Raw genomic sequence first — 26874 nt, 5'->3', positions numbered from 1 at the left:
TAAGCTGTGTAATAAATATGTATTTCCATGTGATTAAAGCAAATGTAAGTTTAGCAAGTTGCAGGAAATATCAACTATAAAATGATATACACCAAAAAAGCATATGCATGCTTCAATTGAGATATAGCACTGAAACACGGCTCAACCATGCAATGCAAGTAATAATGTAACTTGTTGAAAACTGGTATTCATAATGCAGATTACACTGAAGCCTTGTCAGAACTTTCAGACTCTGTGCAGTGGTTGGAGGCTGCATACACCACTGATATGTCCAACTCCATACATTCACATTTGTAATGAGGTGAGCTGCACATAACGCACAGGAAACGTCTACATTCTATAGTCTTGAGTCAAGTCTCTGCAAGTAAAATGTGGCCATGCAAGCACTGGCTCATTTTGTGCACTAGTCACTGCATGTCCTGTAGCAATCTGCCCTTGCGAATGAGACAGAGTGTCCAAGTCACTTCCCACAGCAGATCTTCAACAATTCTTGAACAAGGCACACTTTCCAAAAACAAACGACACATTGAATCTTCTTGGTCATGATTGTCTCAGCGGATGTTTTGCCTCCTGCCGATGGTGCTGTCTGGAAATTTGGTCTTGAGGGTGCTCTTCTCTTTCTTGGTCTTCTCGCTGGTGGCGAAGCACTTCCACAGCCTGAGGGTCTCGTCTGCCGCTGCCGACACCACGGTGGAGCCGTCCGGACTCATGGCCATGTGAAGAATACGAGATGTGTGACCTGAGAAACGCAGATGGTATGGACAAGGTGTGAGATACTGTCAGTTTTAGAATCAAAAGGAAAAGTCAGGATGTGAGAAGACAGCAGACTCGTTGAAATAAACTCTTTAGGATGAAGAACAGTTCTTGTTGTATGTAAAGATTAATGTTACATCAGTGTGGCTCAAACAGTGACAATAACAACAACAACATCAACAACAAAATAAAAGAAGTTTGAAGTTTGGAATGAGAAACTAGATATATCGCTACAGCTACTGATATGCCTCCGCCATAATGCATGGTTCTCCTAATAGGTCTATAGTACAATGTCTTGACAATGTGTGATGACAGTTTCACACAATTGGCAAAATATTAAAATGACAGGTTTGACACAAATGTGCTGAATGTTCACTTTCCTAGAACTAGGTTCAATTGGATGAATGATTAAAATGTCAGAGTGCAGGTATATGGGGAACTGATGATTTTTACTTGACTTTTGACCCTTTTATAAGTCTATGCATTGAGTAATTTTGAAGGTATTGAGAAAAAGTATAATTTCAGTATCAAATGGGAAAATAGCATTATCTAAACCTGGCCTTTGACCTTTGACCTCACAGTTCCAAAGAGAATCACTGTTAGGTTGAACATGCATAAATATGTAAGTTTCATGATGATACCTTGAGTTACTTTCAAGATATGGAGGAAAAAGTGCAATTTAGCACTTCCACTTGACCTTTTACCTTTTGATCTTTGACCTTTTGGCAAGAAACTTCCTCCAAAATATATATTGGGTAATACATGCCATACATCAAGTAAAAAAAAAAAAAACCTTCAGGCATATTGCATTTTAAGGAAAGTGGTGATATTTTGAGGAGCTGACCTTGACCTTTGACCCCCTGACCTTTGACCTATGATCCCCAACTTCCCTAGATAATCACTGCCCATTGGTACAAGCATATATACTAAGTTCCATGAAGATACCTTGAACCATTTGTAAGATATGGAGAAAAACATGAAATTTCAATTTTTTTTCACAAAATAACCTGTGACCTTTGACCTTTGACCCTGTGACCCTAAAATCCACACAAAGTATTATCCCCTAAGGATATACCCTCATACCAAGTTTGATGTAAAACCACCACATGGTTCTTGAGATATCGACAAAAACAAAACGGGACGGACGGACGTACGGACGTACGGACGGACGGACGGACGGACGGACGGACGGACGGACGACCCGAAAACATAATGCCTCCGGCCACTTCGTTGCGGAGGCATAAAAAAAAAAAAAACACTCTGTTGAAATATAATTGTACTGTTGTATACAGCATTTTATTTGTGCCAAGAGTTTATTTATGTGACCGTGCATCACAAAACCAACAAAAGTCCCATCCCTTAATTTTACATGAGGACTCAAAAAAGTGAAATGGGTCAACCAAGTCAACATTGAGTTTTTCAAATGTTCTGAAAGAGCTAACTTTCTTTTACATTATCCTTCAGATAGGGATCATAACATGAATGGAAAAGTGTGTTTTAAGCAGTTTTTCTACAACCCTTTTCTGGGGGAGAGTAGAATGATCAGGTATGTCTTAGAGGCCACTTTTCATTTTTGAAATCTTTTGCACACTCTCCATTTTTAGTCTAATCACTTTTGAAAGGATAATGCTAACAGTGCTGCTTTGAAAGTTGGCATTAATCATGGACAGAATCTGTTTATAGAACATGCTCAATTCACCTTAATCTGATAATCCCTTCATTGTTGTAGACCCTGTACTTCAGAGCCTCTTTTCTCAGTTCACACTTTTCCATAGTGTGTGCTTTCTTTCCAGTATTTAGATTGGTTAGGAGAGTCCATTTGAATTGAGTTATACATCATTTTAAAGCTTAGACTCTACTCTTTCAGAATCTGCCCTTAACTAAAAAATCCATGTTTGGCGACTTTGAAAACAACAAAATCATATGAAGAAATGAATGGAAACTCACCAAGCAGCTCTGCGATGCGCACCATTGTTGGGTACTTCCACACCACCAGTTGGTTCTGGGCAAAGCCATGGGCAGAGATCAGCTCCTTGTACTCCTTTGACCACAAGAGGGCACACACCTGAGACTTGGTGTCCACGCTGCTCAAACACACCCCAGTGTTGCAGTTCCAGAAGCGGATGTGCCTGTCTGCTGTCCCACCGCCGCTGGCCAACAGGCTTGGTTGCCATGGACACCATGCCAGGGCCTACAGTGTACAAAAGATAAAACAGAGTGATGGAAACATTATTCAATATACATACATCTGACTTTTTTTTTCACACATCTTACTGTAAAACATTATATATTCGTGGCATGAAATTTTCGCGAACTGGAGCTGACAGCCCTTATCATGGCATGAAATTTTTGTGAATTGCCACGGGCGTTCAACGCATATTATGTAGACAAGAAGCCAAGAACTTGTAACACATGCATTTTAAGTTTGCGAATCTTGGCGCTCGCGAAATTCACAAGATTAAAATACATGTGAACATTCCTTGCTTTTACAGTACGTGGTGATGTAGCCAGGAAAGAAATACTGCCTATCAATTCTGCAACACCACTGCTACTTTCACAAGTATAGGTTTGAAAAATTACAAGAAAAAACTGCCTGGAAATGGTCAGTCAAAGGTTATATCCTGACAGCAGTAGGACACCTGGTGAAAACAGTACAGTGTACTTTAATTTCTTTTATTGTGCAGTCATGAAGTGAGTGTTCACTTCGTTAAACTTCCCATTCTAAAAGGGGAATTTACTCCAAGTATGTAGGAGGCTTCAGTGATTGCAGAACTACTCATAGTATTTATACAGCAGTGAGGTTAAAGGGTGTGTACAGTTCTGGTCGAGGTGAGGATTTAGCTTTGAACGTTTTGCGAGATATTTAGAAACCACTCTATGAGATGTCAAAGAGCATGCAGTTCTAAGGGGTATCAAAAGTTTATTCAATGAAAATCGGTTTTGAAATGGCTGAGATATCTAAAAACAAGGTGAAACAAAGAGATCCTAATAAAGTTGTGGCATGTCGCCTTTTATTATTAGCAATTTTTTGGATATCTCGGCCATTTGAAAACCAATTTTCATCAAATAAACGTTGAATCCTTCTTAAAATTACATGCTCTTTCATATTTCATAAGAGGCTTTTCATTATCTCACTTAGGAATGTTCAAAACATGAATCCCCACCTCAACCAGTACTGTACAGTCCCTTTAACCCTATTCTAACTGGGCTATTTGAGACCAAGTTTTTACGGGGGGGGGGGGGGGGGGGGGGGGGTCAATTTGACCCCCCCCCCCCCTTCAGATCTCGGCCGCCGATCACCCGATCGCCGCAAAATTTTGACTGAACATAGAGCCAGATGTCAGCTAAAAGATTACATGGTCATACAATAGAGAAATGATGATTTTATATTTTTTAATAAATTAATTATGCAAATTTACCCATGAAATCATATTTTCACCTATAAATCCATCAAAAAGAATGAAGGATTGCTAAATTTTTGTGTCAGAGTTCCTCAAGATACATCAAACAATTTTCTTGTAAAAAAATAGCGCAATCAAAATCAGTTTGTTTTGTTTCTTATTGTTTTGTTAATTTCTTATGTATTTTATTGTTTTTTCGACCTTTTGTTTTCTATTGTTTTTTGCCAAAATTTGTTGCAGGCACTTTTTCCAGCTTATCTACATTAGAATTAATTAATTTCAATGTTCAAAAGTTGAAATAATCTAATTTATATCGATTAAACAAAAAAACACAATTTGCATTGAATTTGCAAACGAAATCATGAATTTGAGCTGTTTTCGGGTTGACATGCATATGCAAAACATTGCGAAACTTCAGAACGGTGTAAATTTGGTCTCAAAATATGCGGGAGACTTCAATGAAAAAAGTCATGAAACGACGCGTTACGGAATCGTGGCGCGAAATGTCGAGGGGGGGGGGGGTCAATTTGACCCCCCCCCCGTTAGAATAGGGTTAAAGGAAGCTTACAGTGGGTAATTTCAAGTTCGGTGCTAGTGCTAGCCCCCCGAATAACAGCCTTAAATCGAGCTTCACCACTAACGGTCAGATTAATGAGGCAATACTGATCAAACTTATTGATACCCAGCACTAGGTGTTGGAAATCCGCGGGAATAGCGCAACGAAAAAAGTGATAGTGCATAGTTAAAGTCAAATATAAAAAGATGTAGCCATGACTGTATAGTTTTAGACACATAACGAGGAAGACTGATCAAAACGCCGCAAATTTCATCCCTTCTTTAAAACAAAATTATCCTAATTTTGCTCTTAGGCTCAGATTTATAAAGCCATATCATGAGTGTTTGTGTATGTTACGTGGGCGACCACTGCATTAACATAAACTTTGCACGTAAAACTACTTATGGACGTAAATATGGGTCTCGCATGGCAATGCTAACACCAGCACCGTACTTCAAATGATGAAAATGATAATCCCTAGGGGCAAGTGTTAGTCAATGGGGAAAAGCACGTAAATTGCTGATACAAACAGCGGAACTCGGTTCAGCAGATGACATTCAACACCGAGCCCAGCAACAGCAACCGGAAATACGTCATAATTTCGAGGTCAACTCCCAACACCGACGTGACTTCAAGTTCAGTTTTATCGCCAGTGCTAGTGCTGAGATAGCCCTAGCACTACACCTTTTGTAGCACCGAACTTGAAATCACCCAATCTGTTCAAAAGTTTAATACTTTTGAATTTCTGAATCTGTATGTAAATCTATGTGACTACATGCTTCAAAATTTTCTGGCATAATGAAAGAGCACTTGACTAACATTCAGAAGACAGGGGAAATAATACTGCAATTAACACATGCTGATAGCAAGTCAAAAGAATGTGTTTTCTAATGAAAAACTTAGAAGCAGGGCTGCATACTAACCAATCTATTCTACTGGGCCGACCTGTCTGTCTGACCAGTAGGTACTGGTCCATTCCTGAAAAAGTTATTGGTCCGACAGTGAATTTTACTGGCCCTGCACCGTCAGACCAGTGCCAGCGTGCAGCGTTGTAAAAGTAGAGAATTCTTTTTATATTTTCTTTGTTGCTACCCTACTGTGACACAACAAACTGGTGTACTCTTCTCATCCAGCAATGGCAGCACCGAAACTTAATAAATGTGTAACTTTAATTCTAACCGAAAAAAGAAGCAGGAACAAAAGCAGACAAAAATTGTACTGAAGTAGAAGTTTTCTGTGCATTGGTAATACCGAGAATTCAGCTTGGTCAGAACAGTCCTACATACCTTGACTGCAGCCTGGTGCTGGTTGAGGGTGTAGATGGGGACATTGCAGGGGGTGGCAGAGAAGGTCGGCCAGATGTTGAGGAGGTTGTCGTTGCCGCCACTGGCCAGGTAGCGTCCGTCTGGGGACCACTTGAGACCGCACACCTCCTGGAGGTGGGCAGACAGTGTGCCAATGTGGTGCTGGGCCACGCGCACATCGTGGTGGTGGATGGTGCCGCTTCTCGATCCACTGTAGGCAAGATGGGACAACATTATGGAAACAAACTTGTATTCCAGACAACCAAAACAGGCCAGATTTTCAAAGTCATCCTCCCAGTGATCACACAACTATTATTTTGTGTGTTAGAACATGTGTTCTAATACAACGCATAGAAGAGTAATACACATCAGCAGAAGAGTATGTGCATTTGAGTACTTTAAGATAAAAGTCCATTCAAAGTTTGGTATCATGACACAGTATTTCAAGAGAATGACTTGGGATCATGTTTTCAGTAGTGATCTGCTCTACATTATGAGGAAATCGAGAGGAAATTTTACATCAAAAGCAAATACAAAGGATATACTGGAGATAAGGCAAAACAAAGGAGACAAATGATACAGCAAACTAATGAATAGATAGAAATATGGTTCCACATGAAAGACTCATCACGAATATGAACATACATTTGGATTGCGTGTTGCACAACAGCTTCTGACGTATGATTCAAATTACCCTGCATGCACTCCAAAGATGCTATATACTGCACATACCTGCTGAGTACGTAGGAGTTCCATGAGAGTGCCCCCACCCTAGCAGCATGGCCAGCCATACAGCGTAGTCTCTTGGCATTCTCAATGTCCCACAGCTGAAGAGAAGAAGGAAGATACCAGAGTGTTGTAAGTACAGGAATACTGTATGCTCTGCTTTTTTCACTACAACTATGCTCGATTATATTTCTCTGGGGGAGGAGGGTTGTGTGGTAGGGGTTGTTAAAATACGGGAGAGGGAAGTTGGCTCAGATGTCTAGCAACTAATTTTCAAAGAATTAAGATTACTTTTAATTCCCTGTTATGTTACCATGGACTTTCTTGCAAACCTGAGGCACGGTTACTCCTGGGCTGTCTAGCCTAGATAATTCAGGAAGGGGGTGGCTAAAATTAACTGAATGCTCGTGAAAAATCTGTTGGTCTCTCTACACCAGTAAACACTCTCCAAGGCCATGAACTCTTTACCAGGTCTTTTTACAACAAACACCAGCACATGTGACACCACCCAGTCTCCTGCCAGTGTCACTACATCAGAGATGACTTGTTACAAACTACTGTATGTGCAGTGAATGCATAACACATTATAACACCAAAATATACCTCCAGCTCACTGGTTGCTCTTTTCAAAACCACAACAATAGCTCCAAGAAAGGGTTGATGACCTACTGCACCTAGTATAATACCCATATGATCCTCACATCCTGTCTATTGTTTCGAGTTCACCAGCATCATGGGGCATGACTGCACTATTCATGAAGACTCTGCTCCTTTCACATGAACCCTTTCAGCACCTGGAGGATTATTGCAACTTCGACCTCTACTCTAATAAGGAGGGGGGGGGGGGGTGGACACGTTCATGCTTATATTGGAGATGAAATAACAGTACTGAGTGACCCTTGGATGATGTTCTTTTTCACACAGATATTGCTGATACAGGGATGCAAACCATGTAAATAGAATTGCACTATTTTTAACCCTAAAAAGACTGGGCTATTTTGGTAGCTCGAAAGACTGGGGGGGGGGCCTAAAGGGCCCCCCCTTAAGATCTCGGCCGTGGATCGCGCGATCGCCGCGGAAATTTGCACAATGGTAGTGTGCGATGTAATCTACAAGATTGTATATTTAAATTTTCCAAAATAGTCTTCTTTTATTTTATTTTGATTAATTATGCTAATTTATGAGAGAAATCAGACTTTTTTATCTAAATCAGTAAATAAAGCTCCAAAAGTGCTCATTTTTGGTCTAGATATTCTTTGTAGCATTCTTAGCAAATGTACTTGAAAAAAAATTCGGTATCAAAATTAATTTCTTATTTATTTTATTGTTTTATGAATTTCTTATGTATTTCATTGTTTTTTCGACCTTTTGTTTTTGTTGTTTTTTTCAGCAAAATTTGTGGCAGGCCCTTTTTGAAGCATAATACTACTAAAACAAATTGATTTTAGCCATTGAGAGTAAAAATAAGCATATTTATATGAACCATGTGATAAAACTCAATTTGTATTGACTTTGTACACAAAATCACATTTTTGAGCCATTTTCGGTCTCACGTGCATGTACAAAAAGTTATGTAACTTCAGAACCGTACCCCCGGGCGTCACAAATTTGGTGTCAAAATGTGCGGAAAACTCGAAAGAAAAAAGTCATAGAGCATCGCGGCGAGAGCATTGCGTGTTGCTGAGTAATCGCGCGAAATGTCGAGGGGGGGGCCTTTTAGACCCCCCCCCCCAGTCTTTTTAGGGTTAAAGATAAAATGGAGTTCCTGTTAAGGTGCATTTCACCGAGTGAAACCATGATTCAAGGTATCAGAATATAACTGCTAGTCAGTATGATGCTTAGGGAGCATTATAACTCATGTTTGATTACTAGAACGTCAATTTAGATGAGAACTGCAGTAGTGACTCTCGCAAAATAACGGCTCGTTTAAAACGGAAGGATTTGGTCTCGAGCGCATGATTCACAACGCCCCCTTGCGGTCCCGAGAAGAAAGTCGGTTTTCGGATACTACTGATACTATACTACTTACAGAAGTCTTGAGAGAGCTCTGTGATATACTACTGAAGTGTACTGTACACAAGCGCGACCGCATCCCAGAGGCTACGATCCGCGATCCGTTTATAGCAGAGCAAGCTGTCGACAACTGCGTACACATTGTGTGTATAGCCACTGTGTGCGTTTTATGTCCGACGTCCAGTAGTGTACGATCGAACGATAGGCCCCCCTACCCCTGTGCGGTGTATGTTGTGTGTACGTATCATGGGGGCATGGATGGGCCAACCGTATACTGTGCACGTGGGTGGCCATGAGCATGCTATCTAGTACCCATATTGTACACATGCCCCACGCGCTTTCCCCACTCTTTGCCTTCCACCAGGGAGGTGAGACCTCCCTGCTTCCACCAAAAAGTCGATACTCTTTGCTAGTCATGCTTCCACCAAAGAGTGGATTCAGTCCACTGAACAATGTAGTCCGTGGCGATATCGTACTGGCTTCCGTTCGCTATGACAATGCCAATCACTGTGTACTAGTGGATGGTACATGCGTGGCCATGGCAAGCGAGCTGGCTTCGTTCGTTCGCCCCGTTGCAAGCTACTAACGTATTACACGTATTATGTACTTGGGTACTGTTAGTATTCATACGACCAGCTGCGAGCTGCGTGTTGTAGTGGACTGTTCTGCAGATCTATATAGAGGCGGTCCGAAATGCATGTTCAATTGCCATGTTTTCATGCTATAATAAACAATAAGATTCTCTCGCCATATTATGTGTCGACAAGAACAGATAAAATAACTGAAACAAACAATCAAAGGTAGCCCTCCCATTTTTCTTGTTTTTGTTATTCTGTCGATAAATGAGCTTCCAAGTAAAAAAAAAAAAAGAGTAAACAATAGTGGGCCTGTACGTTTTGTGAAGGACATGTTTGTTGTTCGTCGGGTGATTTGTTGACAGGCCATGGACCTAATATAGGCCTACTAGTACAAGGACATTCATCGTACACATTTTTGCACACGCATAATACCTTCCCTACAGGATATACCTGTCCTCTACGAATACCGATCCCTTTTTTTTTTTTCCTTCTTTTTTTTTGTGCTCTGGAATATGCTACGGAAAAGTGAAATATTGAGATCACAAGTGACAATCATTCTTCCATCATTTCTTTTAAAAACTGCCTGCTTTTCCCTAGCGAAAGTGTTTGCTTTGAGGTATGATTTCCTAACATACACCTCAAGACTGCACATTCACTTCATTTGATTTTTCTGCGTTATTTTCTTCTGCGCATACAGTTTTAGATTTATCGAATCTCCATCTTGTTCTTCTCCCGGCTTGCTTGCGGTGACAATCATGGGATCAAAGCAGTACCATAAAGCATGCTAAAACTGTCTTTGAGACGCTTTTGAGATGTAGGCCTACAGGTGGCCGTGCATGATTGACACAAAATTTCTCATGATCTCAGGTATTGCTGCTCCTCATCATCTGTATCTATTCAAAGACATTTCTGTCTGAAAAAGGCACATCTGCAAAACAAGACTGAAATGAGGGAAACGATCCTTTTGTTAGTGACGATACATGATCACACAATCAAGTAAAGAAAAAATGCCAAGTAAACCTAAGAAAGAACAACAGCTCTCATGTATTTATTACTGATGATCATCTACACAGCCAAAGTTGCGATGCAGTCGGTAGATGTTGACGCTTCCGCACGTACCACATGCTGTTCATTTCTAATCTTAATTTTTTTATTTAATTTTTTAGTTGCATAGGCCTGATTGTCAGAGAAAGACATAATCCGAAATCGAAAGGATTTTTGTTTTGCCTTTTTTCTGTTTTTTTTTTACTGATTGTTTGTAATTTTCAAATTAGTGGGGCCTATTGAGATACGTTTTGCGATTGTAGGACATGTTTGTTGTTGGTCAGGTGATTTGTCGAGAGAACTGACAACCAACTTTGCTAATCCTGTTTGTGTTATTGTCGTTATAGGGTTTTCTTGTTGTTTTTTTTTTTTGATTTGTTTGTCCAGCATGGTAGGGCCTACCTGTGTTCTGTGCGTAGTTACTGCGGCCGGCGTGTAATGGCGACAGGGTCTTGTTCAATTTGCCATGGTTTTTACAATATTTCATTTATGATGAAAGAAAAGCAATTCTCTCGCCGTAAATGCTGACAAGCCAAATCAAAAAATCAATAACAATCTTTGCATCGTTTTTGCCAACTCTGTCCATAGCCTAAATGAGCAGTCCAATAAAAAAAAAATGCACTAAATATCGTCAACTAAACCTACAGAAGTAAAAACAGCTTGATGATCTACACACGGTCAACGTTGCCATAGTTGACGCTTCAGCCTGTATATGCTGAGCATTTCTTTCTTAATTTCATTCCTTTTCTTCTTTTTTTCTCAGCGTACTTTTACTGATTGTTTTTCAAATTAGTTGGGCCTATATGCGTTTTATGGAAGACGTGTTTAATTGTGTTTTCGTTTTGTTTTGTTTTGTTTTGTCAGGCGATCTGTTGACAGAATAATATTGATGACCACTAATCCTGTTTTGATTACTATTAATATTATTTTGGGTTTTGTTGTTTGAAATCAAAAATTGTCTGCACTTTTTTCCTTTTTTTGGCCGATTATGTCGATAAATCAGCTGTCAAGTAAAAAAAGAAAACAATCGCCGACTAAACCTAACTAAAACATCAACAACAAACCAACAACAACAAAAACAAACCCAGCTCGGTTGTTACTGATGATCGTCTATACACTATACGTTGCCAGAGTTGGTGCAGTACATGACGCTTGGCACGAAGCATTAATTTTATTCAAATTCATGACATTCTTCCGTCGAGATGTTTTCATTGCAGCTGATTGACAAATTGCCCTACATCGACGTATATCAGTTGCAACGTAGCATTTATGCTTGACATTTTTCCATTTGTCCATTTTTTCTTAGCGTAAATAGCATAGGTCTTAGTGTCAAAGAATTATATGGATTCCGAAAGGTTCGGGTTATTTATTTTGTTGTTGTTGTTTTACAGATTTAGTAGGGCCTATATGCGTTTTGTGCAGAACGCGACAATGTTTTTTGTTTGAGCAGATGATTTGTCGACAGATTGTACAGAAATGCTAATCCTGTTTAGATTATTATTGTTTTCGGGTTTTTGTTTTCGTTTTTGTTTGTTTTTGCTTCATTGCTCCATTCACGTGGTACCTGTGTACTGTGTGCAGTCAAAGAGTGTGTAATGGAACTGTGCTGCAAGATGGTATACATGTAGCGTTCTTCTAGAATAATGTTCAATTGCCATGTTTATATGCTTATCGAAGAAAAACACTTCTCTCGACATATGTGCTGTCAGGTCAAGATTTAAACAAAAAAATGAAAGAAATTATTTTAAAAAAAAGTCTTCACAGCCTTTTTTTTTTTTTTTTTGCTCATTCTGACAATGAATGGGCTGTCTAGTCAAAAAGAAAAAAAAATCGCTAACTAACATAATATAGAAAATCCGATTGTTAATGACGATTATCTACATGGTCAACGTTGCCATCAGAGTAGGCATAGGCCTATCATGGATATTGACGCTTGGCATGTAGCATTTTATGCCGGACATTTTTTTCTTATTTTTTTTTTTTCGTAGCGTAGTATGCGCAGGCCTGATTGACCAAGAAAGACGTATTCCGAAATGTTATGTTTTCTAGTTGTTTTACTGACTGTTTGTTTTTACAATTAGTAGGGCCTAATATGCGTTTTATGTATAACATGTTTGCTTGTTGTTTGGGCAGGTGATTTGATGGAATTGATTACCACAGTCATGTGCTGGTTCTGTTTGTATTATTTTTTGTTGTTGTTTTTGCTTAGCGGCCAATTTTGTGGAGAGAATTGGCAGAAAAAAATTAATGTGAAGAGGACTGGTTTGTTTGCTTATCAGGTGATTCTGTGAGACAATTTTGTCAACAACAACAACAACAAAGCAAATCAAAGACCTCTTCCATCTGTGATTGTGCGACCGTCTTTTCCCTTTTTTCATGATGACAAATGTCATGACAAGAGCATAATCTTATGCAATCTCTTTCACATAACACAATCCCAATGGAGATCGAGGGGGCTTCGTGTTATAGTAAGCTATAATCAGTAGTGATCGAGGTGGCTTCGTGTTCGACCGGTATAACAAGCAACGGTGGACAGCTCTACACGTATGCCATCAGGTATGTATCACACGTATATATATATATATATATATATATATATATATATATATATAAGATATATATATTGCATCCTTTCTTTTTTATTTCTTTCTGGTGCCCCACTCGGGATTAATCGGCTGAATAGGAAAAAAAGGCTCCCCCATGCATTTTTTCCCCTTCAGTTTCTCGTGCCACCAATGCCCCCTCGTTACGGGGTTGTTTCCTTTCTAAAAACAAATATCAAAAAATAATATACCCGTGGTCACTGCAGAACCTTGATGATATGCATTTTAAAAGAAAAGAGAACTAACTATACCCTATAGGGGGCATGGGGGCAGTTTTCTTTCGTTATAACGAAGTTTCGTTATAACCGAACAAATACAATATTACACGAAAACAAGGAAACCACGCATATAAATTATGATGTTCTGTTTGCTGAATACACTGGAAAGCTATGTAAAATGGAATGGGACCTTTTAAATTTCGTTTGAATATTACAATTAAAAGAGAGCATAAAGTTTTTTGTAATGTCCGAAGGTTCGTCGATCGGAAATTAAAATGATCAGGTTCGTCATTCCAAAGGTTTGTAATTTACTAACTGAGAAAGGATCACTATTCCGAAGGTTCGTTGTTGCGAAGGTTTTTTAATCCGAAAATGTAATAAAGTTTGTCATTCCGTGGAAGGTTTGTTAATTAAAAAAAAAAATGACACAGGTTACGTATTTCGAAGGTTCAGTTTTCTTATAAGACGATTATAAGGTTCGCAATTCCTAAGATTTGTTAGTGGACTTACCTTTTCTTTTCTGGATTAACGAAACGTTTTTTGTTTGTTTGTTTGTTTTTGGGGTTTTTTTGTTTTGTTGTTGTTTTAGGTTGTTGTTTTTTTAATGTTCCAATTAATGAATGTTTGGAATTCCTATCATTTTCGGACAAACGCACCGTCGTAATAAGAACCATATTTTTATTTTTTTTTCGGAATAACGAATCTTTGGAATAACGCCAAAATGTTCGTGAACAAACACTGTTTCATTTCCGAACTAACGGACATTTAGGTGTATCAGAATCTTTGTGTTTTGTAATAAGGAACCTTACTCAATTTCAGATTATAGTCAGATTGTTTAACAATAATGCAAGTTCTCCTCGAAAACTTGTGCGTGACACACGGATCGAAAACGCAGTATTGTGAAGCATTCGCCCACGCAGAGACGCTATAAATGCTTGTTCCGCTACGTATTTTCGGAAGCGATCCGCATTTCGTTATAACAGAGCACATTTCTTTTGTTTTTCTTTGTCAGTGGCGCTCGGAAAAGACTTCGTTATAACGAAAATTTCGCTATAAACGTGTTCGTTATAAGCGAATCTTTTTAACACAGACTTTAATGGCGAACATTTTGGGAACAGAAGTTTTGCTTCGTTATTACCGTGTTCGTTGTAACGGGAGTGCAATGTATTGCAAATAAGCCATAAACATCACATCTCATTATTATTGTCATAAATTATCAGAGGATTGTAATTTCCTGTGCACATATCGTTATGTATGTTTTTTATATTGTTTTTAACAGATTGAACAACGCTCCGTAAAAACATGACATGCTGTCCCTATATAGCACCAGTAAATGAACGTCACTGGAAACACGTCCTGATGAACTTCAAGATGATGTCAAGTCAAGTCGCATCAATGATCATTGATGTACCGCAAAAAATATGAATAACACATTATCCCTTCCCACACATTGTCATAATAGGAAATTAATCATGGTGACGTTATTTTGTTTTTCTTTAATCCGGAACAACAGAGAAAACGTAAACTTTTCACCTTTGTCACGCTGAGTGAAATAGGTCAGCTTCTAATTATTTTCAGCATCCAGAAATGTACGGTATGACATTAATTTTGGTGAATGTATGTTACTAAAATTTGTAGATTCTTTGCAAAATGGTAACATCAAGGCGATGGAAATGTCCGACCACTATACCCTTTATACCATTGGCTAATGTTTATTTTGTGTCCATGAGTATACGTATGTATCAAAGAGAGGTCAGTCTTTATGCTCCACTGACATTAATTCGCTCCGCGAGAATGTGCTCCACAACATCACCCCAACGACATCTGCTCCGTCGACAATGATTGCTCCGCCGACGACTGAACCACCAACACTTGCTCCGGTGATGTTTCCTTCGAAGACACCACAATGAATTGTCCCGCGCCCCGGCGACATTTTACTCCAAGGATACGGCAATAACATTGATCTACCATTAGTTCCAGTGGAAATGGCTGCATTTCATTTACCCAAATTCTGCTGGCATGTCCTCATGAACGAGATCCGAAGATATTTTATGACATCTGCTGAACTCAGCTCAATATTGAAATTGTTCTTATAACTCACAATCTCATGTTCGCATTATATCTTGCCACATTCAAAAAATATGCAGGAATTGTTTTGCACAAGACATATAGTTGTTTCTTGAAATACTTGAGGGGTGCTGCCGATTATTTATAGGCAATTATTAATTCGTTTAAATGTTTTATTGGTTATTTAGAAGGCCTAGCTAGTATACATATGCTACGATTGTTTTGGTTTATAGGTAATGTTTAGGCACTAATCTTCAACATATATCCGAAGAGTGTTCTTCGTAAAATAGCATTGCGTAAGCTTGTGATTCTAATTCATCGGAGTATCAAGCCTTTGTACTTCATTGTCGGATATCACCTTCGGAATAAACATTCTACATCCGGCACTGGTGGATGTTTCAGAAAATTATTGTCAGACGGGAGGGGAAATCTTAAAAGCAAAAATGAATGTCATTCTTAGTTTGATATGTTTCCCCTTGGGCAGTGGGAGATATTTGATTGTCTGTTAATAAATGATTCACCGTAAAGTCCCAAGGTAACAATGATACATTTCAACTATAATAACATGGTACTATAACCAAAGGTAAACGTATGGATTGCCCTGCTCGCAACTCGGCATTCATGGTCGTGATGGTCTTCCGAGGAATCCAATTTGACATGAATAATAAAATTGATTGAAACTCCATTTAAAATGAAACTCTTATTATACGCACATAATCTACACATAACGAAATCATAATTATACAAAAAAGTATTCGAATACCACCCACGAACAGCCCTCTTCATGTAACATAATCATTTACATTACGTCGGGATACCAGATCACATACATTTTCATAACATCCAGTGCAAAACATAATTATTAATTGCTTTCTTATATAGGAATTACACGATGGTGAGGGTGAGGATATCATCCAAGGTAACAGTATTGCATAGATGCCCCACGATAGGCGAACATGCGTTTATTCTGTTCTTGTTTATTTTGACGTTGTTCATTTCTTTTTCTTTTTCTTTATCGAGCAACGAGAGACAGACCTATACTTCCGAAGTAGGAGCCTTAGTATTGACGGAAGAGGGAATTGGCGGGAAACTAATCTCCCTTTTTGACATCGTTAATTTCTTTGCACGGTATCCATTACTTTGGGGGATAAGTACACGTCATGTATAAGGTTCGTCAATCCGGGTCCCCAAATTCCTGTTCCAGATCCATTTGTTCCTCCGAATATGAAGGCGTTAGTTATAATCCGAACATTTTTATTCTGAAAACGAATTAGGTCCTATACGTGGTACGAAATTCATTTCGTTTCAGGATGAACGAACACCCGTGTTCGAATCAAGGAACCATAAAAATAACGAAAGTGTTTCTCTCTCAGAACAACGAACTTGCAGAGTGACGAACAGTAACATGATTTTCCCTTTTTATAATCAAGCACCTCTGAGTCACCGTCAGAAAAGAAAGAATAATGATAGAGAATCTTCCCCCTTTGGAGGGCAGTGGGATATATTTCAGGAAAGATATAAAGAAAATAGAAAAAATGACATTATTTTACGTCAATTGATTGAAAGAAATGTAGAATCAGGTAACGATTGCAATCCTGCCAGTGGTCTTCCCCGGAGTCTTCGACTTGAGCTCGCTTCGAAACATCCTTTTCATTCCCGCAGGCCCCAGACTGTTTATGACCTCAGCAGGAATGCGCCACCGCGCGGATTTGTGGTTTACCCCCCGCCCTCCCCCCTCCCCCTCCCCCTCCCCCTCCCCCTCCCCCCCCCCCCCCCCCCTCTTTGCCAAGTCTGTGGCACCTTGCTATCGTGGGATTTTGCTCTTTTCTCTTTTCTCCGCCAACGAAGTGGCCGGAGGCATTGTTTTCGGGGCGTCCGTCCGTCCGTACGTCCGTCCGTCCGTCCGTCCCGTTTTGTTTTTGTCAATATCTCAAGAACCGTGAGGTGGTTTTGCATCAAACTTGGTATGAGGGTATATCCTGGGGGATAATACTTTGTTTGGATTTTAGGGTCACGGGGTCAAAGGTCAAAGGTCAAAGGTCACAGGTTATTTTGTGAAAAAAGGTTGAAATTTCATGTTTTTCTCCATATCTCGCAAATGGTTCAAGGTATCTTCATGGAACTTAGTATATATATATGAACCGATGGGCAGTGATTATCTAGGGAAGTTGGGGATCATGGGTCAAAGGTCAGGGGTCAAAGTTCAAGGTCAACTCCTCAAAATATCACTACTTTTCTTATATTTATGCAATGCCTGGAGGATTTTTTTAACTTGATGTATGCATGTATAACCCAATATATATTCTGCGGGAAGTTTCGTGCCAAAAGGTCAAAGGTCAAGTGAAAGTGCTAAATTGCACTTCTTCCTCCATATCTCAAAAGTAACTCAAGGTATTATCATGAAACTTACATATTTATGCATGTTCTACCTAACAGTGATTCTCTTTGGAACTGTGAGGTCAAAGGTCAAAGGCCAGGTTTAGATAATAATATTTTACCATTTGATACTGAATTTATATTTTCTCTCAATACCTTGAAAATTACTCAATGCATAAACTTATAAAAGGGTCAAAAGTCCAGTAAAAATCATCAGTTCCCCCAAATACCTGCACTCTGACGTTTTAATCATTCATCCAATTGATAGTTCTAGGAAAGTGAACATTCAGCACATTTGTGGCAAACCTGTCATTTTAATATCTTGCCAATTGTGTGAAACTGTCATCACACATGGTCAAGACATTGTACTATAGACCTGCATTATTGCGGAGGCATACACCTGTCGCCGTAGCGACATTTTTTATTTGTATTTTTTTTTATTTTTTTTTTATGAAGATGTTCGCACGCAGTGTCTTTTCCCCGTACCACTGCGCGTTCTGTTTCAATTCGTTTGGGTTGTAGGTTTTTTTTTTTCCTTGAATTTTCACTATGCCCTATAAACACGTGGAACACGCACCAGCCATACACCACAGGTAGCTCACCGCAATTTTTGCAGCCAAATACTCGACTTTGTCAACACGAAACCCCCTAAAACAATAAAGAGATGATGGAGTACCTTGTATCGATGCATAAACGAAATACCATTGATGGAGAATAAAATATTCTTTAAAAAAAAAATGAAATAGAGTTCAGCCAACATATGAGTTTGTCGTCCCACAAGTTTTACACGTGTTTTTCTCAAATTTGATAACACTTATATAGTTAGAACATGCATGTCGCCAATTCTCGAGGATGTCGCACACACTGTTGCAGGCTTCTGTTGTGTCGCACAATATTATTACAGCGACATGCTCATACCCGTGGCTACACTGGCGTCGTAAATAGGTAGTTCATAACTACAATCAAACTGAAGCTTACTAAAGTACTAGTACACCACCCACAAGATCTTGCGATATTCCTCTGAAACTCACAGAACTTGGATTTACTTATGTTACCTCAACCTCGGTATGCGCAGCTTGATTTTCCTCCCTTTGGAGTTGAATGTGGAGGTTTTGTGTTTCTCTGAAGGAAGAAGAGCGTGTTCGAAAGAAAAAAATAATCCGGTAAGTCCATTTTCCTTGAAAATCAATCGATTAATGATTTACACTGTCAATCTGAATATAATCTGTATGTAAAAATAAAAAATAACTAGAAATGTCGCTATGGCGACTGGTATGCCTCCGCCATAATGCATGATTCTCCTAATAGGTCTATAGTACATGTGGACAATGTGTGATTACATTTTCACAAAATTGGCAAAATATTAAAATGACATGTTTGTCACAAATGTACTGAATGTTTACCTTCCTTGACCTACAAAATTTTTAATTGGATGAATAGGAGAGCATGTATTTGGGGATTTAAGAACTTTAACTTGACATTGACCATTTCATAAGTTTATGCACTGAGTAATTTTCAAGGTATGGAGAAAAAGCGCAATTTCTGTATTGAACAGTAAATTGTTATCATTTTCATCTGGCCTCTGATTTATAAGAGAATCACTGTCAGGCAGAACATACATAAATTCAGCATGTACTAGGTTTCAAGATAACTTGAGCCACTTCCGAGATATGGAGAAAGAAGTAAGTTCAGCACTTTCACTTGATCTTTGACCTTTTGACCTTTGACGTTCTTGGCAAAAAAAAAAATCCCAGAGAATCTCTATTGGGTTATACATGCATACATTGAGTTAAAAAAAAAATCCTGCTGGCATTGCATAAATATAAGGAAAATAGTAAAATTTTGAAGTATTGCCCTTGACCTTTGACCCCATGAACCCTAAATTCCCTAGATAACCACTGCCAGTCAGTAGATGCATATATACTATGTTCCATGAAGATACCTTGAACAATTTCCAAGATACAGAGAAAAAAAGTGAAATTTTAACATTTTGCTTGACCTTTTGACCTTTGACCTTTTGACCTCATGACCCAAAACTTTCACCAGAGAATCTTAATTGGGTAGTACATGTATACACTAAGTTTCAAGAAAATATCTTCAGGCATTGCATAGATATGGGGGAAATAGTAAAATTTTAAGCATTTGACATTGACCTTTTGACCTTTGACCTTGAGCATGTGCACCCAAAAGTTGATAGGCACAACTTCATCCCCTAATACACATACATGCCAAGTTTCATTAGGATACCTCAAAAGGTTTTGGTAGTTACCCTGTCCACAAAATTCATTACGGACGGACGGAAGGACGGACGGACGGACGGAAGGACGGACGGACGGACGGACGGAAAGACGGACGGACGGACGGACGGACGGACGGACGGACGGACGGACGGACGGACAACCCGAAAACATAATGCCTCCGGCACCACTTCGTGGCGGAGGCATAAAAAAACAAACACGTAACTCGGATTATTTTCAGTCTAAAATCATGTTTTGGGGCCAATAGGCCACTTATCATAGGCCTACTATAATGCACCATCTGCATAATGAAAACACCAACGTAACTTTGAAATACAAAAAAAAAAAAAACTAAAATAAATAAATGAATAAATTAGTGCAGGCCGAACTAAAGGCCAAAGAGTGACTTACATATCCTAAGCCCGCCGCACACTATTGGAATACGACTCACGACTATGACTGACCGACTTTGGATTTGAAAAAACAAAACAAAACAAAAAACAACTCGTTTATGCTGAAGCTGCTGTGACTTGTTCAGGATCCAAACTGTGTCAGTCCTATAGTCGTGAGTATGGGATGGGCTTTATTCCATCAAGGAGCTTCAAGCTCTGATTCCATCCTCGACTGTATCATGGAGCTACTGGCACTGTTCTCCACGATTGCGTCATAACGAGGCAGGTTTGCGAAAATGTGTCTTTCCCTCTTCCTCTCTCTCTCTCTCTCTCTCTCCCTGCAATCTGATCACTCCATCTCTGGCGTGGTTTCTTCTTCCTCTTTTTTTGTGAGTCTGACCCGACTCAAGGTCAATAAACGTTCGATCTATTTCTGTACCCGTGTCAAGACAGGTGGACTGGAACACTCCCTGGTGTCAGTGTGCTTGTGAGTATGTGTGTGTGTGTGTGTGTACTGTGTGTGTATGTGAGTGTGTGTATGTGAGTGTGTGTGTGAGTGTGTGTGTGTGTGTGTGTGTGTGTGTGTGTGTGTGTGTGTGTGTGTGTTGCTGTTCCAAACGTAAACCAGCGCGAGCGGTTATTGCATTCATGCAGGGAGGTGGAATCTTTCTTCCACCTCCCTGATTCATGCATGCATCTGGTCGGGCTGGGAGCTGGTTGAGGTAATGTCTTCCTTCATGTACAGTACTGAATGAATAGAGAGTTCCCGTCTCCCCGGTAAACCACCTCCCTGGTAAAACGATCGACTGCTGAACAGGGCATGCTAAGGCTGCTTACAAGGTAGATGTCATCTATCTCATAGCAAGTCCGCGTGATAGTCTAGCACTGTGGTGGAGCCTCTAAAATCACGAGAGTTTACCAACATATGAATTCAGACAATATTAAAAATATCTAACTACATTAAAATATCATGTAGGAACTACTGTCTTATTTGGCAGCACAGCAAGTCACTTCTCACCACCGCAGTGTTGTCAAGTTGTGTGCGCGTACAATCTGTATGTATAATCCGTGCTTCGCTGCATAACGAGCCTCGATCTAACCAGGGTGGCCGGTGGTGAGTAAAACGCAGCGCCTAGTAGTATACAAAGTATACTGATGCATATCTGATCGCCTCAAAGTTGCCGCAGCTATACTCGTCTTTTTTTCCCCTCCGGCAGGATTGACCACTGTTTATGGTCTTCGTATTTGTTTTTGTTTCCCTCCTGCAATGGCTGTTCTATGTCAAACCCGTCTTCGTGTACCATACTACTAGTCCTAGTCGTACATCCTCGCCTCATGTACCATAATCTGTGATCACGCATTGTCGGCACTGTACATACCGCTCGCATGCATGCACGCATTACCGCATCGCACAAGCAGCTTCAGAGGAGTGTTAGCGCTGCGGCACTGCCCGGATAACTGGCGGTCACAGAACTCTACACAAGTTCTGTGCTGGCGATCCGGTTCTCACGAGTTACACGCAGAATGATCGTTGAGGGAGCTATATAAAGATTCGAACGATTCGAACGAGCCGTTAGTATTTATTGACGTTGTACAGCGTCGATAATATCCGAAACCATTATTGCATGATTACTAAGATATGAGAGCACTTTGGGGCGAATAAGTCTCACTGTGTTGGTTATATGAAAGGTACTTTAACCTGAAACACAAACTAAGACAAGGCAATCTCAGTGAAACTTTGTAAAGGTACCAAAACTTCATATTATCTTTAAGGCTAAAAAGGAATACTTTTGACAGAAAACAGTATTTGTAGCTGTCCTGCAAAAGACATGTGAAGTATTTCATAATTTGGAGAAAAAAAAAACACGCATTTTCCATGAAACCTACCATCCTCTTTTTTTTTTAATCAAAAAGAAAAGAAAAGAAAGCATACAAAATACTGTAAGGTAACAATTTGAATCTCTGTTACGTTTTAACTGGTAGAGACACTACAGCTCATGATAATTTAATATAATATTGACTACTACTGCTGATATCTTAGCACAAAGTGAAAGTGCTTGAAAGTCACAGGCTTTTGCCCTGTCTGGAAACTAATCCACACATACATATTCCTTGAAAATCTTTAATGGGGCAAAGTTTTGTACCGGTGCTACAAATGAGGAAGAAAGGAAGGAAGAGAAGGAGAGAGAAATGGTTCAAATCCCCCTTTACCTGCACCTCCCCACCACTGGTCCCGACAGCCAGATAGTTCCCTTCGGTGATCCAACTGACCGAGGTCACGTAGTCCTCTGGCCCCTCAAGCTGGAGGAGCTGTTTGATGTCCCCACTGGCTGCATTCCACAGGTACACGTTGTTGGCCAGGGCCACGGCAAGGTGGTTGTGGCAACTCCAGTCTATCAGGTTCAGGTCTGAAAGAGACGGAGCCGAGGAATTAGACCAGGGGAGAGAAACCAAAAATCAAATTTGAAGTGCCATGTCACCATCCAACCAACCTCCTAAAGAAGAGACAGTGTCTGTTCTTCTGCTCAGTTAACTACAATGTGAAATGCAGTACCCATAGGTACATGCAGCAGTCATTCTATGTTTCTTTGAAAATAATGGTTGATGTTTGCATGTAGTCCAGAAAGTTTAGACACAGTGAAGTCAACTTAATGAAGGACTCTATTCATGATATATGCACCCTCTTTAATATTTTTCCACCTTTTTTACTGGGAGATACTTCAGGTAAATCCCACCATGAATGGCATTTGAGTGTAGCTATGCAAGTCTCATCACTTTGCTTTTATGTGAAGTATCAATAATTCATTTTCAATCAAAAATTTTCCATATTTACCTCTTTAGCAAGTAGGAGGAGGTACATGTGGCTGACATTTTTCAAACACTGGAAGCACTATTAGATAGTGCCTTTAAGATTTTGAGTCACTCAGAGTCAGGGTTCTTACCCACTATTCTTTCATTAAGCCATGGCAGTTCCTTGATTACATTTCATTGGAATTTCAACAATGGAATAAGGTAGACAGTAACAAAATTGAGACCCTTCCAGAGTCTAGACATGGCCTGATACTCACAATAGTCATCAAGCATGTCAGGTGCATCCAAGATGCGCTCTGGCTGCTGCGGGATGTGTCTGACTGTCTTCTTGGTGGATCCTGGCGTCCGATTCTGAGAATACAGCACCTTCAGGTTGTTCTGGTACCCTGGTATTTAACAAAATATGGTTGCTTTGCTTAGGGCATGTGCCAAGTAGAATGGAATGAATACATGTGCACGTCTGTGTTTTTACAGATGGGGGAATAGAATGGGCATTTCAATTTGATCATTTTGCAGTGTGAAATAAGATAATAATCATTTACAGAAAGACTGGTTACAGTTTGACACATATTGCAGCGATTTTTTTTCTGTTAACATATCAAAACAATAAGGAATGCAAAACACTACGGAATAAGTTGACTATTCAAAACAACGCAATCAGAGGTAAAAGTAGTACAATGTTGTACATGTACGTGCTAAGATATTGTAAGAGAGATTGACTCTGCATTTAGATAAACAATTATAATGTGAACAAAATAAACACACACACTATTACTGTCATTTAGACCTTTTAGTTGCATGAACAAGTTCAATTTCTGAATTATGCATGTCTCAAAAAAAAAAATCTGACACCTTTGGAAAGATTTTGATTTTAATATGAATCAGACCAAAAAACTGCAGAGTACAGTGTCTGCAAACATTTAATCATCACATATGACTTGTGTTCATGTTTTGAAATGCTTCAATTGACAGGTAAAATTAGTCATGTACATTTTGAGAAAAACAAATTCTAAAACCATTAGATGCAGATACATACAGTTGTAACTACACTATCCATCTTAGAAGATAAAGTACTGGCCCACAGTAGTCTGAAACAAGGGTCTACTTTCAAACAGCCAGTCCAAGAACGAACCTTCAGGCGCACTCGGGGGCTTGTTCTTGTAGCAGAGGATCTTGGAATTCATGAGGTCTCCATTCAGGTTTTCCGCCATGGCCCTCTGGTACTCAAGTTTGGAGGGGCTCATCAGCTCTGGGTTGGTGTTCTCCCCTGCGGCAGAGCTGTCCAGGAGCTTGAAGCTGCCCATGTCAAAATTTGTGGCGCTCCTGTTTGGGATGAAGCGATCTCCTCCCGGGGTCCTCGTCGGCGTCTTTGACTTTCCTGATGATCAGAGTAATAGATAATGACATTGTTAAGGAGATCTACAAGCTCTTGTACTACTAAGAGATATTTTTTATTCTTTCTTTTTCTTTTAGTTTGGGTCATCTTCTATTATGGACAATGTCAAGTTTTACGGAAATAGCTTGACAAAAATGTTTCTTCCTCTAATGTCCCTTGGAAGACAGACAAATGAAAAAATAAGTTTGGTTTGAAATTAGGAGGGATTGATTTTTCACCACTCACTTAATGAAGAGAAAGAAAAGTAAAAATGGAAATAAAACTTACCTACCAATGTTTTGTACTTATATTGTAGAGTTCAAAATTTGCTCAGAATAGATTTATGATCCATGCAGACTGTATGGAAATTCAGATTCATATTTATTGATCTATGACAGGACATAGAAATGTTGCTTCCTTTTTTGTGTGCAATGATGCCACCCAACTCACAACACAGTTACTTGTTTCCATGACAGTTACAATGAATGTTACGTGTACAACCTGTATTTATGAACGAAGTTTGTGATCGTTACGAACTTGTACAACAAAAATGATGTTTAATGCCCTGCGGAAAATGCACTGAAAACAGTGAAATACATTTTGGCTTCTTTTATCACTCCTACTGACTGAGGCTTTATCAAAGTTTACATCAAGACAGAAATTAATATCTTGCCTCAGTGATACATGGATAGTAGTGCCTACTTACAAACAAGGCAATACTTCAGTCATCTGATTGAGCTTAAAGGGGCATAGTCCCGGTAGTGTAGAGGGCGCTGTTGATGATACTGCAGATCACCGTTAGCATTGATACGAAGATTACCGAAGTTGAGCTGTCATCAAGAGTAAAGTGCGTAGGTGGTGCTAAGTAACGTTGCCTTCGTTGTCTTCTCTGCGCATTGCGCAGTCTGTAGTAATGCCAGGGTGCGTGCATATGTGCTTCTTATTATGACATCACAAAAGAAGTTTGCTAAAGCTGTCATCCCCCCTCAGCCGAATCATGAGCCGAACTGTGATCGGACCACTGACTACAGTGGATCGGACTCGGGGAAGTGGGCCAAAGCGTAAGCGCTAAAGAGGAGTCGATAGCGTAGGTCTTTATAGGAAACTTGCGCCGTGCGCCCGCGTACGCATTTGACTAAAACACAAGGACCATGCACCTTTAACCCCATGACTACAGCAAGAACTACTTAGAATTGGTTAGAAATTTCTTTTTTTGATTTACAATCTATAAAATTCCTTTCATCCTTACGACTTGCAGGGAAACTTCCTCAGTGATATTTTATTATATAACATAATTCATAACATACAGTACAGCATTTGTGAGTAGTGAATACCATTTCCCTAAAGAATAGAAAAGAAGGAGAGAGATCGAGAGACAGAGTGAAAGAGTACCGGTATGCAAGGGAAAGGAGAAGAACCTTATACAATGTACCAGTTTAGCTTAATTCAAAAGAAATGAGGCACAAAATACATGAATGAGGGCAATTTCAAGCCTAGTGAAATGGGCACCAACTTTTCCCTGGGGTCTTCGTCCTAATGCTTCCACCTGGCGTGCGTGAGGGTGTCTTCGATTTTCCGTTGCCGCCTGGTGTCTTGGAGGGAGTCTTGCTGGCACCAAAGGACCGGTTGGAGACCTTCATGGGTGAGGTGACGGCACTGCTGTTCAGGCTCTTGTTCATGGAGACATTGGCACAGCCGCCCACTTCCTTCGCCTTGCGCTGCCAGCGCATCGCTGGGCCACCCGTTGGCCCATCGAGCTTGAGAAGGCTGTTCAGTTCATTATCAAAGTGAGACATGCTGTACCTTGTGTACTGGTTCCTCTACGACGTACAGCTACAGTACCCGTATGTCACAGCAGCCTGTTGCTGGAGAAACAATATAATTTAAAATATGGTCAGCCTACAGATGTAATAATGTATGTACATTGTAGCTACAGTACAGTTGTACACATAGCCCAGTCGCTGTAGAGAAGTGCTGCACAAGGCATCTGGTCAGGTTAATCATGCTAATGTACAACTACAACCGTTGAAGTAATATGCAACGGCTAACGCATTGTGTATTTATACATATCATGGCACCTTTTGATTTTATGTATATGTACTGAACATGTTGTACCTCATATCTTACAAAATATTCTGTTTCCCCTTTGGATTAATTTCATTTCACCACAGCAGAAAATACCACAGATTCATGTTACGGGTTCAGACTGTTGATTCGTATCACAGATGCGGAATTCTCGGCGGTGATAATGATATTTTTTACTGTGTGCCAGTGTGGTGCGGTGCAAGCTTATAATTTTAATCAGAGCTGGCGGTTTTCCATGAAGGGCAGTGATAAGAGCACATTTTTTTACTATAACAATAATGAGGATTTTCTCCAATTCGTTTTAGTACAATTATTGGAAGTAACGCTCAGTTGTA

The 26874-nt window shown here is 39.7% G+C and overlaps 1 protein-coding gene across 1 annotated transcript; it reads right to left on the bottom strand.

Moving 5' to 3' along the window:
- LOC139722952 (cell division cycle protein 20 homolog) lies at window positions 1–26313 on the bottom strand. Its single transcript, XM_071634234.1, has 8 exons — window positions 25968–26313; window positions 24212–24457; window positions 23337–23465; window positions 22480–22676; window positions 6747–6841; window positions 5997–6225; window positions 2701–2944; window positions 1–739 (listed from the first exon to the last, which is right to left on the bottom strand). The coding sequence occupies exons 1-8, from the start codon at window positions 26248–26250 to the stop codon at window positions 552–554; spliced, it is 1611 nt and encodes a 536-aa protein (XP_071490335.1). The 5' UTR covers window positions 26251–26313; the 3' UTR covers window positions 1–551.
- Window positions 26314–26874: the final 561 nt, after the last annotated feature.

The sequence above is a fragment of the Diadema antillarum genome, unplaced genomic scaffold (genome assembly GCF_040938485.1).
Source record: "Diadema antillarum isolate AM-2024a unplaced genomic scaffold, OU_Dant_1.0 scf00000178, whole genome shotgun sequence".
In the NCBI taxonomy this organism is placed as follows: domain Eukaryota; kingdom Metazoa; phylum Echinodermata; class Echinoidea; order Diadematoida; family Diadematidae; genus Diadema; species Diadema antillarum.
The sequence above is the reverse complement of the archived record's forward strand: the minus strand, read 5'-3'. Positions and strand labels throughout refer to the sequence as shown.